This window comes from Neovison vison, chromosome 10, assembly GCF_020171115.1.
Source record: "Neovison vison isolate M4711 chromosome 10, ASM_NN_V1, whole genome shotgun sequence".
NCBI lineage: Eukaryota > Metazoa > Chordata > Mammalia > Carnivora > Mustelidae > Neogale > Neogale vison.
The window spans coordinates 49,531,849-49,548,041 of record NC_058100.1 but is presented as its reverse complement, the minus strand read 5'-3'; the positions used below and the strand labels follow the sequence as shown (position 1 = coordinate 49,548,041).

Sequence of the window (16,193 nt, the reverse complement as noted above, 5' to 3'; positions counted from 1 at the left end):
AAGCTGATGGAGCTTATTCCCTTAGGGAAAGAACAAGGACGATACCAACTGGGTCAATGTTTTGGAGAGGCCCCATAGCAACAGCAACCTGTGGACCGTCCGGGCTGGTGAGTATTACCTGCAGCTCTTAGTAATACTGAGACAGTTTAGATGTGCCTATTCCCTCGAGCCCTGAAGTGGATCACTTTGTTGCTCTGCAGTCCAAGGATTCCTGGGAATTCGGTGGATAGTCCTTGTGCTACCTACTCCTACCCGAGGCAGGGGACCTTAAATGGGACCAAGTGGACTCAGACTATATATAGATCACTCTGAGTCCCTGATATCCTTGCCCATCAGTGGGAGCCCACTTCCAGGATCTCAGTGGTAATTTTGTTATTCGTGCTTGCTGATGGGTGAGAGGCCTGTCCCTCGCACCAAAAGTTGATATTTTAAAAGATTTTCTGTGGGACGCCTGGGTGGCTCAGTTGGTTAAGCAGCTGCCTTCGGCTCAGGTCATGGTCCCAGGGTCCTGGGATCGAGTCCCACATCGGGCTCCTTGCTCAGCAGGGAGCCTGCTTCCCCCTCTGCCTCTGACTGCCATTCTGTCTGCCTCTGCTCGCTCTCTCTCCCTCTCTCTCTCTGATAAATAAATAAAATCTTTAAAAAAAAAATAAAAGATTTTCTGTGCCTACGGGACCTCATCCAACATCTGGCTCAAGTCTGGCAACCTGGCATCGGTGAAGGTCATTCTATCTGCTGTGTAGAAAATACATGGGAGGTGAATATGATGTCCAAGTACCGAGGTGGTCCATGTGGCGCAGAACTTGAACACTCCCTGTAACTGGTGTATAGATACAGGTAACAAGTCCTGCTGGATACAGGTTCTATATACATTTTGTGGGATCCATTCTATTATGTTTACCGATTGCATGGTTAAGATTTAGGAAATTTCTGTAAGGTTTTTCTTTTGGTTGTCTAACCAAAGTGTCCTGAAGAAGTGTCCTATGTAACAAATTATTTCTCAAGAGTCACCAAAGGGATTGGGAGAGAAAACAGGATTTGGGTTAGTTATTCTGTCCACCAAGTAGCCATTTCTCAGCCCTAGAAATCCAAAGGGCAAGGTGATCTCCCACCTCTACCGAGGGCTTAGCTCTCCTGTTAATATAATTTTGATTTCAAGATTCCTTCTCCGTGTAACTGAAGGAAACTGGAGTTGAGTGAGCATGTGATAAGGTCAGTGGTTAAATGGGTTAGATCCATTTTCTGCTCCTCTTGCTTTGACAGGCATGTAAGTCCCACTCCATTCTTCTTTATGTGAAAAGCCCAGGTGAGCCCAGGAGGGTGCCTGGTCTTGGACTGCATTCATTTCAGAATGCCCCTTGGCCTAGTCCAGCCCAACTCAGCTTTTTCTCAGGCTCCAGATTCCTGGCAGAGGAATTTTATGTGCCCTTCAGGTGATCATAAAGAAATTTCTCTCAAGTTGTAGCACACAGCCTTTCTGGAGAAGAGCATGCATTTAACCCAGTCCCCATCTCCACCAGTGCCCCACACACTGTGGCATTTTCTTACATCTGTGAATAAACCCAAGAGATCCTAAGTAAAACCAATCCCTGGAATCACTTGTCTTTCCACCATCCCTAATGAATTAATCTCAGAATTCCATCTTGAAACAAACAAGTTAAAAATCTGCTTTTAGCATTGTGCTGAGTGAAGTATTTCACATCACTATTTTAGTTTTAATATTAAAAACTAAATTCAAAGGTAGCAGTAAATTCATAATGTTCCAAAAATTTACTTTTGATTAAATGCATTATTAGTAACTATACTATGTAACACTCATTTATTTCCAAGGAGCTGGATGTTAGAACACAGCTAAATTCAACCCTGGTCACTGAAGAAAAGTCATCTTATTTCTCTTTGTGTTTACAAGATCTTATTAACCATCTTCAAAGTTCTCCAAGCAGTGGCTTCAGAAAAACAGAAAAAAAAAAAAATCTTGGCTAGTGGATATCCAAGATTTATCTTCATAGAAAAAATTAATTTGGCTTTAATATATTTAAGGATAGGACCTCCTCAGAATGAAAAACCTCCCTTTTCTTCCTTTAGGAAATTAATGGCTGCAAAGAAAAGTTTCAGTGAGAGAATATAAACTCACATCAACCACTGCCGTTCAATTTCTTATTCCAACGCCTTACTCCTGAAGGAGACAGAAATATGAAAAACAGCACATGTCATTCCTGAGCAAAAAGAGGAGTGAGGAGCCATAACTGTAACAACCCTTAACTAGTTAATCAATTGGCAATGGTAACTGAATTCACAGATAATTTCAAATTCTCATTTTGAAAAAGTTCTCCTTTTTAGAGATTAAAGCGTAAACGGATACAAATTTCAAATACTCTCCTTTTGCCAGTGAGCAGACTCAGTAGAGAAGAAACAAAGACAAAATCCTCAGTAAATGATAGACTGGAGAGTCAGGTTTACAGTCACCAAGAGTTGACTGGCTTTGTTACCATGAAGCATTCACCAGGGTCTGTTGGAAAGGAGACTAAACAGCCATACTACCAAGAAAGAAAAGAATAAAGAAGGTTTGTAGGGAAAGCTTGAGTGAAATTTTTGGGTCCTCCCCAAATCTTCCTTCACTGAAGAAATGTGCTGGTAGTGTGACCAGGAAATAACCGTTAGACCCTGGGCTCCCTATTGAGGGGATATTGGCCTTTGTTTCCAGGCATTCAGGGGGTTGTGGGGGAGCCACTTTTTTCTGTGGGGAAGCCATTCACTTTCTGTGGGGAAAGGGGAAGTGCGTGGTGCCCAGTGGAGAGCTCTTCAGTTTAGACTCTGAGCTTTGAAAAGTTCTCTGTAGAGCAAGTAGTAGAGACTTGAGTTCATCTGTGGGGAGGGCCTTTTCTTTGTTCTGTGAAAAGCTACTCTAACGGGCCTTTGAGTGGTAAGAACTGAAGCAAGTCTTCACCTAACGCAGTGTGTTGGGGGAAAACGGACATCGCAGTTAATTTGAAGGCAGATATTCTAGAATTAGACTGAGTAGCAAGTGAGCTGGTGTGTTAACAGCTGTGTACAGTTCAGTCACACTGTAATTTGGCACTCAAGTAAGGGTACCTGCCTAAATGAAGTAGCTCCGAGTTGTCCTAGATTCCAAATGAGTATTTATTTAAAATCAAAGTACATTATAGTGGTTTAAATTTTTTTTTTTAAATTTAAAATAGGATTAAGAATCAGAAATCAAGATAATGGGGGCTCCTAAAGGCCAATGGGATGAATCATTACAATTTTTTCCCCTTGATTCCATTTCATCCATATAAGCAGAAATTTCTCCACAAAAATTCTGTGAAATATTGAATGACTCAGGGCTCATGACTCCGTTTAGAGTTTTTACCCCTTCACAAAATAGAGCATTTTTAGGATCTTAGAAGGTACTTAAATCCTTGTTGATTGGGGTGAGATTTTGTTTGCTAGAAAAGAGTTTAGTTCACTTAAAAAGTCCTTGAGAAATGAATGCACCATTCAACGCACACACTCTGATTTGACAGAGAGGCTCTAGCTCCAGGAGTCCAAGCTTCCGTCCTTTAAATCAGTGGAAGAAAGGAAATCCAGGCTCTTCAGCTTAGCTTCTGCAGCAGCCATAAACTCCCTGGAGGGTTTCTGCAGCGGAGGCCGGGGGGGGCCCATTGGAATCCCAGAGACCAGAGTCATGATGGCTTTGGTCTGTGACACCCCAAAACCTAGAAAGGAAAAATAAATAAGGAAAAGTGACTGGGACCATTCACTTTGCCACAAACATCCTAAAACAGAGATCACGGTCTAGTGACTTCTACAATAGGATAAGGTGGAAGTAAAAGAGGGGAACATTTCTTATCACTACGGCAGACTGAGCAAAGGAAATCCCTCTTTCTGCCTTGAACATGTAGAAAAGCTGGCAAATTGTTAACAATTTGACAAACTGTAAACCAAAACAAAGGAAGACTCAAAGTCAGCCTCAAAAGGAAGAAGGAGGGACCAAAGGTATCAGGAAGAAAGAGGTCAGTGTGTGAGTTGCCGAAGCCAGGTGGTCCATGAAGATGATCTGATTCAGGGATATATGGCTGTGGATCAGAGGACACAAGACTTCATTGCTAAGGCAGAATTGAGTTCAAGCACATCTAAGAAGTCCCTGAGAAATGCACTCCTTAAGACGTTGCTGTTTTAGAGCTCATGTTTAAAGCTGGGGCAGGAATCCAACAGGAAGCCTTGGGTCTGTGCAGAGCAGGGGTCTGAAATTAAATGCCCTGGGTAAAACTGGGAGTCAGCCTTCTATGAAAGGCAGTGGAAGAAAACCTGGCCTGCTGGCCTGGGGACAGAGAGGCACGAAATCTTGACTTCTGCCAGGCTGTGGAGGGAAAACGATCAAATGAAAGAAATCCCAAGCCTGTGCTATTGATGAATGCTGGATCCAGATTTGCATTACGCACTTGGTGTAAAAACTGTACTAAGAAATTAACCTACATACTGGTTAGAACTGGTGAAACTATAGTGTCCAACAGAGGCAAATGTAAAAATGTAAAAATAGGACAACTCTGAGCCTCAAATTGTTAGGACACTTTATAACCTACAGCTCAATGGATTCTCTAGAAAACAACAGTCTCTGAAGACAAAATCAAAGTTAAAAATTATAAAACACATGAGAAAAAAGCTGCACAAGAGCTTGCAAATGCACAACTGACAAATCCCACATCCTGGGAGTAAATGATGCACAATTCTGAAAGAGATCTCACAGAGATAAAAGGAGGAATAGAAGCCATAGGCTACAAGAAGGGCATATAAATAAAGAACAGGAAAATCTTGGGGTGCCTGGGTGGCTCAGTGGATTGAGCCTCTGCCTTTGGCTCAGGTCAGAATCCCAGAGTCCTGGGATTGAGCACCGCATCGGGTTCTCTGCTCAGCAGGGAGCCTGCTTCCCCCCTTTTTCTCTGCCTGTCCCTCTGCCTACTTGTGATCTTTCTCTCTCTGTCAAATAAATAAATAAAATCTGAAAACAAAAAAAAAAACAGGAAAATTAAAAAAAAAGAAATGCTAGAAATGAAGAAAATATATATATTTAGTGAAATGAAATAGTACAAAGCAGAGCTGAAGATAGAATTAGGGATGTTGAAGGTAGATCTACCAAAACAATACAGCAGAAAGAGAAAGGTATTTATTTTAACTGGCTATACTTTTAGATCCCATATATGAGAAGTAACTTTGTTTTGCTAAGCTAACTAATAGTAACAATTGAGCATCAGGAAGGAAACTACTAGTTTGACCAAAGATATACAGTATATTTTGATGAATGCAAAATGGCCCTTCCAGGCCTATTATAAATGGCAGAACGGGGAGCTACCCTCACAATAAGGCTACAAGTTTATTTTTTTTATTTTATTTTTTTTTTAAAGATTTTCTTTATTTATTTATCAGAGAGGGAGAGAGAGCGAGCACAGGCAGACAGAGAGGCAGGCAGAGGCAGAGGGAGAAGCAGGCTCCCTGCCGAGCAAGGAGCCCGATGTGGGACTCGATCCCAGGACGCTGGGATCATGACCTGAGCCGAAGGCAGCTGCTTAACCAACTGAGCCACCCAGGCGTCCCAAGGCTACAAGTTTATTAAGCTAACTCTCTCCTTGCCTAAACTGTGAAAGTTCCAACCTGCCAAAGAAGTCTGAAATGATTTCTTTAAAGATACATTCTTTTATTTTATTTTATTTTATTTTTAAAGATTTTATTTATTTATTTGACAGAGAGAGATGACAAGCAGGCAGAGAGGCAGGCAGAGAGAGAGAGAAGGAAGCAGGCTCCCGGCTGAGCAGAGAGACTGATGCGGGGCTCGATCCCAGGACCCTGGGATCATGACCTGAGCTGAAGGCAGCGGCTTAACCCACTGAGCCACCCAGGCGCCCCAAGATACATTCTTTTAAATCATAAAACTTATCTTCAAGAGTCCATTTTAGCTAGCTAGCTAGCTAGCTTTCTTTCTATCCAGGGAGGGGGGCAGAGAGAGAGAGAGAGAGAGAGAATCTTAAGCAGACTCCAGGCCTAGCATGGAGCCCAACATGAGGCTCAGTCCCATGGCACTGAAATCATGACCTAAGCTGAAGTCGAGTTGGGCACTTAACCAACAGGGCCATCTAGGTGCCCCAAGTCCACGTCTTTAAAATGCAAATATTCTGCCTAAAGAGTAAATTTTTTTAGCTAATATCTTAGAGCTGTATTTGGCAAAAATGTTGTAGTCTCACTGGTGGTATACAGAATGATCTTAAATAGACACAGGTACACTTTTGGTTCTAGTTTTAATAGTTCAGTATTTATTGGGACGCCTGAGTGCTTCAGTTCGTTGAGCCGCTGCCTTCAGCTCAGGTCAGGATCCCAGCGTCTTGGGATTGAGTCCCACATGAGGCTCCTTGCTTGGCAGGAAGCCTGTTTCTCTCTCCACTTCTGTCTGCTTGTGCATGCACTCTCCCTCTCTCTCTCACAAATAAATAAATAAAATCTTAAAAAAAATAGTTCAATATTTATTTATTTATTTTATTATTTTTTTTAAAGATTTTATTTATTTATTTGACAGAAATCACAAGTAGGCAGAAAGGCAGGCAGAGAGAGGAGAGGAGCAGGCTCCCCGCTGAGCAGAGAGCCTGATGTGGGGCTCGATCCCAGGACCCTAGGATCATGACCCGAGCTGAAGGCAGAGGCTTTAACCCACTGAGCCACGCAGGCGCCCCTCAATATTTATTTAAATGCACCTTAGGTACATACATAACTATCACACCTAACCCACAATCTTGTGAAAAGTACTACTTGGGACAAGGGAATGATAATAGGTAACTAATGATACTTGTGGCACATAATAATGACAGAAATCATGAAAGTGAAAAGCAGATGGGAAACACTGTCTTTGAAGGATTAAGAGAGCGAGCAGAGAGCCCTTCAAGAATGTGGGCCATTGGGGCGCCTGGGTGGCTCAGTGGATTAGGCCGCTGCCTTCGGCTCAGGTCATGATCTCAGTGTCTGGGATCAAGCTCCACATGGGGCTCTCTGCTCAGCGGGGAGCCTGCTTCCCTCTCTGTCTCTGCCTGCCTCTCTGCCTACTTGTGATCTCTCTCTCTCTGTCAAATAAAATATAAAATCCTAAAAAAAAGAAAAAAAAAAGAATGTGGGCCATATCACGTAATAGGTGCTTGGGCTTGGGGGGGGAGTTGCCAGGATAAGCCAGAAAGGCTCTGAAAGGGACGTGGGTGGTCTGCCAAGAATAAACTTAAAACTTTTCCTGGACTTGACCCAGGTTCTCAGGAAGGACCAGTCTCCTCAGAAGTGGAATGAATGGTGGCATCTGTCATCTGTGATGGGATAATATTTAGGAGACTCTGAAAAGGCTTCTCTATGCAAATTCAATGTATTTCCCTCAAATTTTACTTTGTCATATTACCCAAACCTCCATCCATTTGAGCTTACAAATGTTAATAAACTCTTTTTACATTACAAATACTCTTGGGAGAGCTGTCAGTCATTCACCATTTAGTAAGATCTATATTCAGACTGCCTTCCTCCAAGTACTCAGGCTGAAATCAGCCAAGATGCAGTAGAATTTTAATGAGCAGAGGCACGAACAGGGAGCGAGTGCTGGGAAGAATCAGAAGATGGTGCGCAGAGTGGGGAGGCAAGCAAAGCGCGAAGATGGACGGACAAGGTTTGGAGAAGGGTGACAACCAGATTTACTTCACGACTTTATAGGTTGGCCCTGAAGCTAGTATCGGAAATAAAATTCTGCTTGCAACAGAACACTGAAAAGTGTTCTTGTTGAACCCTCACAGAAAGTGATGGTCTTCCATTTCCCTAAAAATCACAGCAGACAAAGTAGAAAACTTACCAAGTTTGAACACAAAGTTGATAAATCTCTGAATACAAAACTGGAAAGGAAAAAAAAAATTGACAGTCAGTATCACTAAGCTATGATAACAATGTAGAAATTTTGGAGGTCAAAGGACAGAAACCCCAAAAGAAAAAGCCCACCACCTTAGTTTTCTGAAGGCCTGTCAGAGTGGAGAAAAACCCCCAAGTGAGGATGGCTGAGATCCATCCAGGATAAGGTAGGCTCTTTTCATACACATAAGCTTTATAAAAAGGGGCCATGCAGAGAAGTGCCAAAGACAGAATTGCACAACAGAGTTAAGAAGGGGGGTGGGCTGTCTTCGTCACCTAGCTGATCCTTATCCATCTAAACTTATCAGCTACTGTGGTTGTTTTCAAACTGGGGTATGCTAATTTCTAAGGTACTCTCTAAAATATCTAGGAGCACTTAGGAAGGCTAAGATTTATGGGAATAAATAATTTCTGGATCCTTAACTTCTGTAAGTGCTATTTTTTTTTGTAAGTGCTATTTTTCTTAAACTAAACGAGACTAAGAATTTGCATGGAGGTGTAGACTGTTTAGATTTCCTTTTCGTGAGTGCTCCTCTTCCCACTTTTGAAAAAAATAAAGATGTACTTCCTATATCATTGCTTCGGCACTGCCTATATTACTTGGGACACCTCTGGGAACTGAATAAACGAGCAAATCAAAATATTGGTACTGGCATCGACAAAGTGAAAAAGCGATTCCTCTAGTTAACAGGTATCACGTCCTCTAAAAAATTATAGGGCTTTCAACTTTTTGCTTTCAATACTGCTTTCAATGTTGCTTCTCAGGCTGTCAGCTGAAAATCACTAAAGCATTCTATGGTTTTTAGCACAACTCAAAAACCTGTTCAAAGAATTGAGTGACATTACTATAACAGAATTTCTTCTATTCTTACTACTAATTTATATGAACAGGGTTTCATAGCATTTATTTCTCTAAAACCAAAAAACAAAAATAGTATTGATGCTGAAATGCAACTCACCCTAGCATTAAGTAATCTTCATCCATGAACGTGTAAGCTAATTCATAAAAACAGGCTCTCATCCATTTCATTAAGAGATGCATTTTTGATTAACATTTTATGTTGTTTTAACCAATTATATACAGTCTAGTAACAAAAAATTCAGTACAGAATGAACTTTTAACACCCAGAGCCTTAAAACCATGTATGTATATGTTCTTTTTTTTCCCTCACACACAAACTGTAGTATATTACATTTACAACTCTATACTCCGCTGCTTTTGTACACTCAATATACCATGAAATCTTTCCAGATTTGTACATAGAAAATGATCTCGTCCTTTTAAGGGCTGCATATAATTCCATCGCATCACTGAAACATGATGTTTTTAACCCTTTCCTTAGGGCTGGGTATCTGGGTTGCTGCTGCCTTTTGCTCTTACAAACAACACAGTACGAAGCATCTCTGCACACGTGTCATTTCACTTATGTAAATACAACAGATGGCATTTAAGTCCATGAGAATGAATAAATTCCGCCCTGACTTGCTGGTCTGCTTCTTCACTTGACTGCAAGTTCCTTTACAACAGAGACCGGCCTGACCGAAGTTACGCACTTGGCTCAGCCCTTGGCATTTGAATAACGGCGTCGATGAGACACACGCGCACACTAGCCTTCTGTAAGAAAAGCCAGAGAATGGGGTAAGCTACACCCCTTACCAGTACCTTTTCGAGCAGGATGACTTATTTGAGTGAGACTAATGGGGGGGGGGGTCGGGGGGAGAGATGGAAGCTGGACCAGTCAAAACAAAAAGAAGCTGCTCAATGGAAGGGTTCCTCTCACAACCGTTTCACTGTTGATTCTGTCCTCTGGTGTCCCTCTCATACACAATTTTCAGAAATAATTTTCACTGGGAAGCTACACCATCGGGGCTGAGCCCTATTCCAATCTTGCTCATGCCTTTCGCTCTCACTTATCTTTTGGGGATACTCCACTCGGTTATTCTTACCATCTTAAAAAGTCCCTACGCCTCTTGACCTCTGAGAAGTCCTTCTCTTGTGCTTATGCGGTTTCTTTCCACCTCATTCCACCGACCTCGAGCACACATCCTACCCAGCTCAGAGACTGCTTCTTCCTTTCGTGAGACTCTCATTCTCCGGACAGCTGCCTGCCCTCAGTGTAACATTAGCGGCAGCCGCCATTTCTCCCCACCTCGGGGCTTCCCTGTAACCCATCAGCTCCTACTGCTTTTCTCTTCCTCTTTCGGAGCCAGTGTCTCCTTTCAGATCACCCGCTTGGCTCTTGTTTCTGCTTCGTAGATGCTTCCAGTTCTCAACACGTGGCAGGTGAAAACGACTGACCTTGACTTTGGATTGAGTCTCCCTGTTCTGGGTTACCAGCATCACGGCTTCTTCATATACTCTGGAGACTTGGGTGTGAAGTCCTCAAGGGGGCGGTCATTTCCCCAGAACACTATCGCTATTATTTTATAGTCACAAAAATACTTTAAACATAAAGTGAACGTAAGATCGTTTCTAGGAGGAACACAGAGAAAGATCATTCCTGTATGGGGCCTGTCCTGATTGGACAATGTGGGGAACACAGACAATCGGGATAGGTTTGGCTTTAAACAAGAACAGGGAAGAAGGGGTGCCTGGGTGGCTCAGTGGGTTAAGCCTCTGTCTTCGGCTCAGGTCAGGATCTCAGGGTCCTGGGATGGAGCCCCGCATCGGGCTCTCTGCTCGGCAGGGGGCCTGCCCCCCCTTTCTATCTGCCTGCCTCTCTGCCTGCTTCTGATCTTTCTCTCTGTGTGAAATAAATAAATAAAATCTTTAAAAAAAAAAAAAGAACAGGGAAGAAGCGGAAGGAAAGTAAAGAAAGAGGCAGTGAGGCAATTTTAACAAGGGCAGGTGGGCTAGGAGTGATGTGAGAGAGAACAAGAACTATCCAGCGGGAAAGGAAAATTAACCTGATGGTTCAGGGCTGAAGAGAAGTCCTTTCGTTCAAAAGCCTCCAACATCTGGTTTGTCTTTTTTCCCAGGTAGTTATAGGTACTGGAAAGAAAACAGTACACACTGCAGGATCAGTGACTCAGCGGGAGACACCTCAATCTTCAAGTCCCTTTGATGCCTAAAAGGGAGAAATATACCAGGCCTTCCAGAAGTCTATTTTTTGGCCCTAGTCTATTAGAGATCAGGTGTCTTCGCGTCTGAGTTATCTAGCAACAGTAAGCGGTGCCAAGAGGAGGCATAGAATACCAAAGACGATAAAGAAAAGAAAAGTGGGGAAAGGATAAAGTGAGAACAAAGGGAAAAAAGCTAGAGATGGAGGTCTATTTGGTAGGGAGGGACTGAAGCCAACACTGCCCGAGGGCACACGCACAGGCACAAAGCTAGATTCGAACTGTGGGTAAAATGAAGTATCTGAGAGGAGGCCTAAAAGCCTTATGCTGAGGAACTGGGTGAAAGGGGCAAATCCCAGCAGATTATCTGAGTTCTCTGCCAATTTATGTATTACCTGTAGTATATACGCTTCCATAATTTATATATTACCTAGAGACTACTTTCTAATAATATTAATGAAGATGATAATAAAATGAGAGATCATTTATTATCTATTGTGTTCTAGGTGCCTGACATAAATCGTGTCTAATTCTCTCAAAACCCTGGCTTCTGTTTGGTTGTGAAGAAACTATGACTTACAGAAGGCTACACAATTGTGGCAGAGGCTTTCATCATTTCATGCTGCCATCTGCTACCACTTAGCAAAAATGCAAGTGAGAATAAGTTATTTGATCTGATAAAATGTGGACTTAAAAAAATAATATCCAACTCTACCAGTAAAGACAAATACCTTAGACGAATGACTGAATTCTTCGAGAAATCAGCAGGGTAGAAGTTTACAGAGATTCTTTTTTTTTTTAATTTTTTTTTTTTTTTGAAGTTTACAGAGATTCTTAACAAGGATGTTTCCCTAGTTTCTAAAACTTCTCATATAAGTCAGTCTTAGAAAAATACATTTATCTTGATATATCAAAAATAGAATGCTGTTGGTATTTCATACATGGAGACCCTGGAGTAAACAGCAAGGGATTGCAAGAATGTGAAGTTCACATTATCTTCTGGCAATAAAATAAGGAAAAATAAAATTTAATAGCTGAGGTAAGTCACTTACAGATGTGAAACACTCCTAAGTCACAATATGTCTGAGGAGTTTTAGAATCCTAAAATTCAAATCCCAGGGGTCTTAGGCATATTTAGTCAGAGAGGAATATAATTATAATTAAGAAGAAATAAACTCTAACGAAACGTACTTCACTTACAGATTATGTTGACAGAATTAAAATGCCTAGGATGGAGGCCAAAAAACAAAAGTAAAAAAGTGTAAGAATTTCATGGTCAGCAGATCCAGGCATTCAGGTTCCCATGGTAGAAATGTCCCTGCAGTGGCAATGGATGTTGCGGGCCATCCTGGCTTGGTGAATAACTTACCTAACTTACTTATTCTTCATCAAAGCTATGGTCAACAAGACATGTTATCAATATTATTTTGCTTCTCCTACCCTTTTCCCATAGGAAGGAAATGTACTTTCAGTTGACATGAATATTTTTCACTCAATCCCTTGCAGGCATGTTTCTAATGAACTAGGTAAACAAGTGCAGTGGACATGCTAATTGAATTGCCTGCCTCTGCTGAGAAGGCATCAGGCCACATGATTCTACTTCTCTGGCTGTAGCTGACTGGACTTGGGCGAGCCAAACAGGCAGTGCTATCTAGTGATACCCTGAGATGAGATTCACGACCGGGCAGCCACGATTGTCCCTGTGCATGCTGAAGTGTAGAGAGCCCACCCAAAGAGCAAAAGAGGGAAAGAGAGAGGTGTGCGGAGAGACGCAGGGGGAGAGTGTCCAGAGGAGCACAGGTGGAGAACCATCTGTCCTGCCTGTTGAGAGCTTTGCGGTCCTAGGTTCTCACCTTAGCTGAGGCCTAGCTGCATTTCCTCCTCTTGAGTTTTACCCAATTTCCCAGTAGTTGATAATAATGTATCTTCTTCCACATTAGCTACTTTCAATGGGTTTCTGTTACCAGTAACTAAGTAATTTCTGGCAAGTTCTGTGCAGGCTCTTAGCTCAAGTTCCTCACCTCTAATTGCAGCAGGCGCTTCTAATAACAGTGACGGAGTTGCTAATAAACTGCTAAGCTCTACTTAATTCCTTTTTACTGAAAGACTGAGGGAAAGAAAGGTAGCTTTTATTAGAAAAGGTGTCCGTGCAAGAAGTATAAACACATATGCAGCAAATGCCTCCCTGGGGGTGCTCTGCAGTTACAAATGCTGGGAGAAATGAATCCGCCTCACCTGCCCACTGCTCCAGTTGCTCCCATCACCAGGGCACTCAACAGTTGCTAAGCAAAAACACACAGAGGATTCACTTGAATGAAAAAGAGTGAGAGAAAATATCTTGCAACCTAAACAGCTTACAGACTGTTCCGGAGGGTAACTTCTCTGCTGGGACAGGCCAGTGGATAACTTACCTCATCCACCCCAAAAAGGAGAGCAAACTGTCGCTGGCGATTCTGATCAACACACTGCCCGAAGTCTAAGAGATCGGTGTCACTGAACTTCAGCCCTTGGAAGGTGGGGATCTTCTCCTGGATCCTGTCCAACAATTCCTCAGCACGAACTGCTCAAAACAGAAAATGCCTCACGAAACTGCACATGTCCAGAAAGTGTTAAGTCCCATCATGTAGAGCCCCTCATATCTGCGCTGAGTGCCAGGGGCTGTTCGCAGCTGGACGTCACTTGCCCCCACTTAGTAGTTCCTATGACTTGTTAAATTTCAGCCCCCAGGCTTCCATTCCTCGAAGACAACAGATGAATGTTTTCAAATCACAACATCTACCTTTTTTCTTTTGAGGAAGTAGAAAGGAACAGAATCCAAAAAATAATCTCCTAAGAAATTTCATCTAACTGTAACAATCCCCTTTCTGGAGAAGCACAGTAGCAATAAAAGAAAAGTCAAAAGAAGGGGTGCCTGGGTGGCTCAGTCAGTTAAGTGGCTGCCTTTGGCTCAGGTCATGATCCCATAGTCCTGGGATCGAGTCCCACATCAGGTTTGGGCTGCATGCTCAGCAGGGAGCCTGCTTCTCCCTCCGCCTAACACTGTGTAAAAACTTTCATTATAAGATAGTGTCAGTGATCGGTAAGAGTGAATTATTTTTGATAAGACTGACTTATTTTGGAGCCAATTCGAACTATCTGGTCAACAGTTTTAAGCTTTTGTGACCCGGGGTGGAGTGCAATGGAGTGGGAGTTTGTTACCGAAACAGGGTAAGATGTGAGAGATGGACGGAAAGAAAGACTGGGAGAAGCATTACTTACTCTTTACCCCTGTCAAGGCTGGAATGTGATAGTAATAAAATGGCAATGCTGGGGCAGCAGCAGCCACCTCCTTTAGGAAATTAATCAAGACATCTGAAAGAACAGCAGGAAAAGCCACCGTGTAAACAAGTATAAAACACTAACTTCCCCTGGTAAAAAATTAACCATCTACTGGAATGCAACCCTCCCTCTCAGAAGCTGAAAATTTTCGATCACTCTCACCACCCCTGAGATTGGTACTGCCATGTCTTTGCAAATCATGTCATTCAAAGGTTTATTTTCCTTTCCATAGAAAGGCCAAAATAAGATGATCACTTTCCTGCCATACTAAAATACTATTAAAAAACTGGTGTAAACCTTCCCACATATTAAGAGAAGCTCATGAAATAATACTCTTATCAAAGCCAGACGCCCATCAGTAGGACTCTTGTGCCCTTATCCCAACAAGGGCTAAATGTGGTCAGTGAACAAGGGATTTGCATTAGGATCAGAATCATCAAGTTGTAACTGGGAAAATTCTACAACAAAAATATAAACATTGGCTCAAAGAGGGAAGTTATAAGAATAGTGGCACATGTCACAATAATTCAACCAGAGGTTGGCACTTCTCCAGTTTTGGGAGAAATCCAGATAGAGCAGAAGAGAATTCATTCTAGTTTACTCAGGATTTGCAATTTCCTACATCATCCTCCGTGAGTTTTCACTGCGACATTGCTAAGGAGGATAAATAAAATCCAGCAGACCTGCTTACACTAGGGAGTGGGAGAGAGAATCTTATGTACTTCATCTGAATACTGTGATGACGTACTCTGCCCATGATAAATACTTGAGAAAATTATTATGTATAACTCATTATCTTTCTTTTTTCTTTTTGGGAAATGTATTGACATAAAATTTTTATAACCATGTGAAAAAAAAGTTTTAAAATATGTTCATTCTGAACTCTCAAAATGGCAGTATTTAAATTACTTATCCTATATTAAGTTATTTTCTCTCTACCAATACTAGATGAATTTCACAATTACTTTGACCCAATTACATTTAGCTATGATTTTATTTAATCATTCATGCAATCATGGATTGTCTGTCTTCAATCCTTTCAAAATTTGTACTTCTTTGTTTGCTAATCAGAAGGATTAAAAAGACTCAGTACACTTGGAAGCCACAAATAATTGCTGTGGAGAAAGCAGAGAGGGAGAAAGCAATTAACTTGGTATTTTGGAAGACAATGGATCTTTCTCTGAAATCTCCCTCAAATTCATTACTCACCCAACCTTGACTAGAACATGAAGTCTCAAGATGCCCATCACTTATATTCCTCTTTTTTTTGAGAAAAATGACCCATGCTTTGCCATGTGGCTCTGACACTACACAACCGACTGGACTAGGAGTGGATGCCTAACCTGCACCTGGAGGTTGACCTGGGGTTTGGTGGATGACCCAATCAGATTACTTGGTAAAAGAGCTGAAGCCCTTCTTAAAGGGGTCTTTTCTTTTATGGATCCAGGGAGACCAAATATTCTGGGCAGTTGCTGTACCACCGCAACTTCACGCCGTCGGTCCACACAACTTTACTTTCAGGACTTCAGTATGATCATTTTGAATGAAGGCAAAAAGAAGTGGACCACGTGAGGCACCGTGTTTAGACTACCTGCTTACCTTTGTTCCCTGGCTTGAGAAAGAAAGGTGCAATGACAGCGATGCCATCAGCTCCGATTTCTGCTGCATGTCGGGCCTTGAAAAGAAGAAAGAAGACCTTTATGGGTCTGGTCACAATTCTGATGTTTGTGGGTTGTGGGGTGGTTTCCCCTCATCAACAGGAAATTCTCCAATACCAGCTCCATGTCCTGCAAGCTTACTCAACTCTGATACTATCTACCTGGAGACAGAATCAGACTGCACAGGTTAAGGGCTCAGTCTTACAAGACAACCCCACTTCCCTGAACTTTAGATGTTAA

At 42.1% G+C, this 16,193-nt stretch overlaps 1 protein-coding gene across 5 annotated transcripts in view; it reads right to left on the bottom strand.

Moving 5' to 3' along the window:
- Nucleotides 1-3,167: 3,167 nt before the first annotated feature.
- NPL (N-acetylneuraminate pyruvate lyase) overlaps nt 3,168-16,193 on the bottom strand; it is a 37,131-nt gene continuing 24,105 nt past the window's right edge. For 3 of the 5 annotated variants that reach the window (XM_044267256.1, XM_044267253.1, XM_044267251.1), the window contains exons 6-12: nt 15,895-15,970; nt 14,236-14,328; nt 13,389-13,537; nt 13,213-13,259; nt 10,825-10,909; nt 7,865-7,904; nt 3,168-3,716 (exon numbers count right to left, since the gene is read on the bottom strand). In XM_044267256.1, coding sequence (XP_044123191.1) covers nt 3,532-3,716; nt 7,865-7,904; nt 10,825-10,909; nt 13,213-13,259; nt 13,389-13,537; nt 14,236-14,328; nt 15,895-15,970 — 675 coding nt within the window. In that variant the 3' untranslated portion in view covers nt 3,168-3,531. The remainder of the gene's footprint in view (nt 3,717-7,864; nt 7,905-10,824; nt 10,910-13,212; nt 13,260-13,388; nt 13,538-14,235; nt 14,329-15,894; nt 15,971-16,193) is intronic. The other 2 variants (XM_044267255.1, XM_044267254.1) reach the window with 2 other exon arrangements.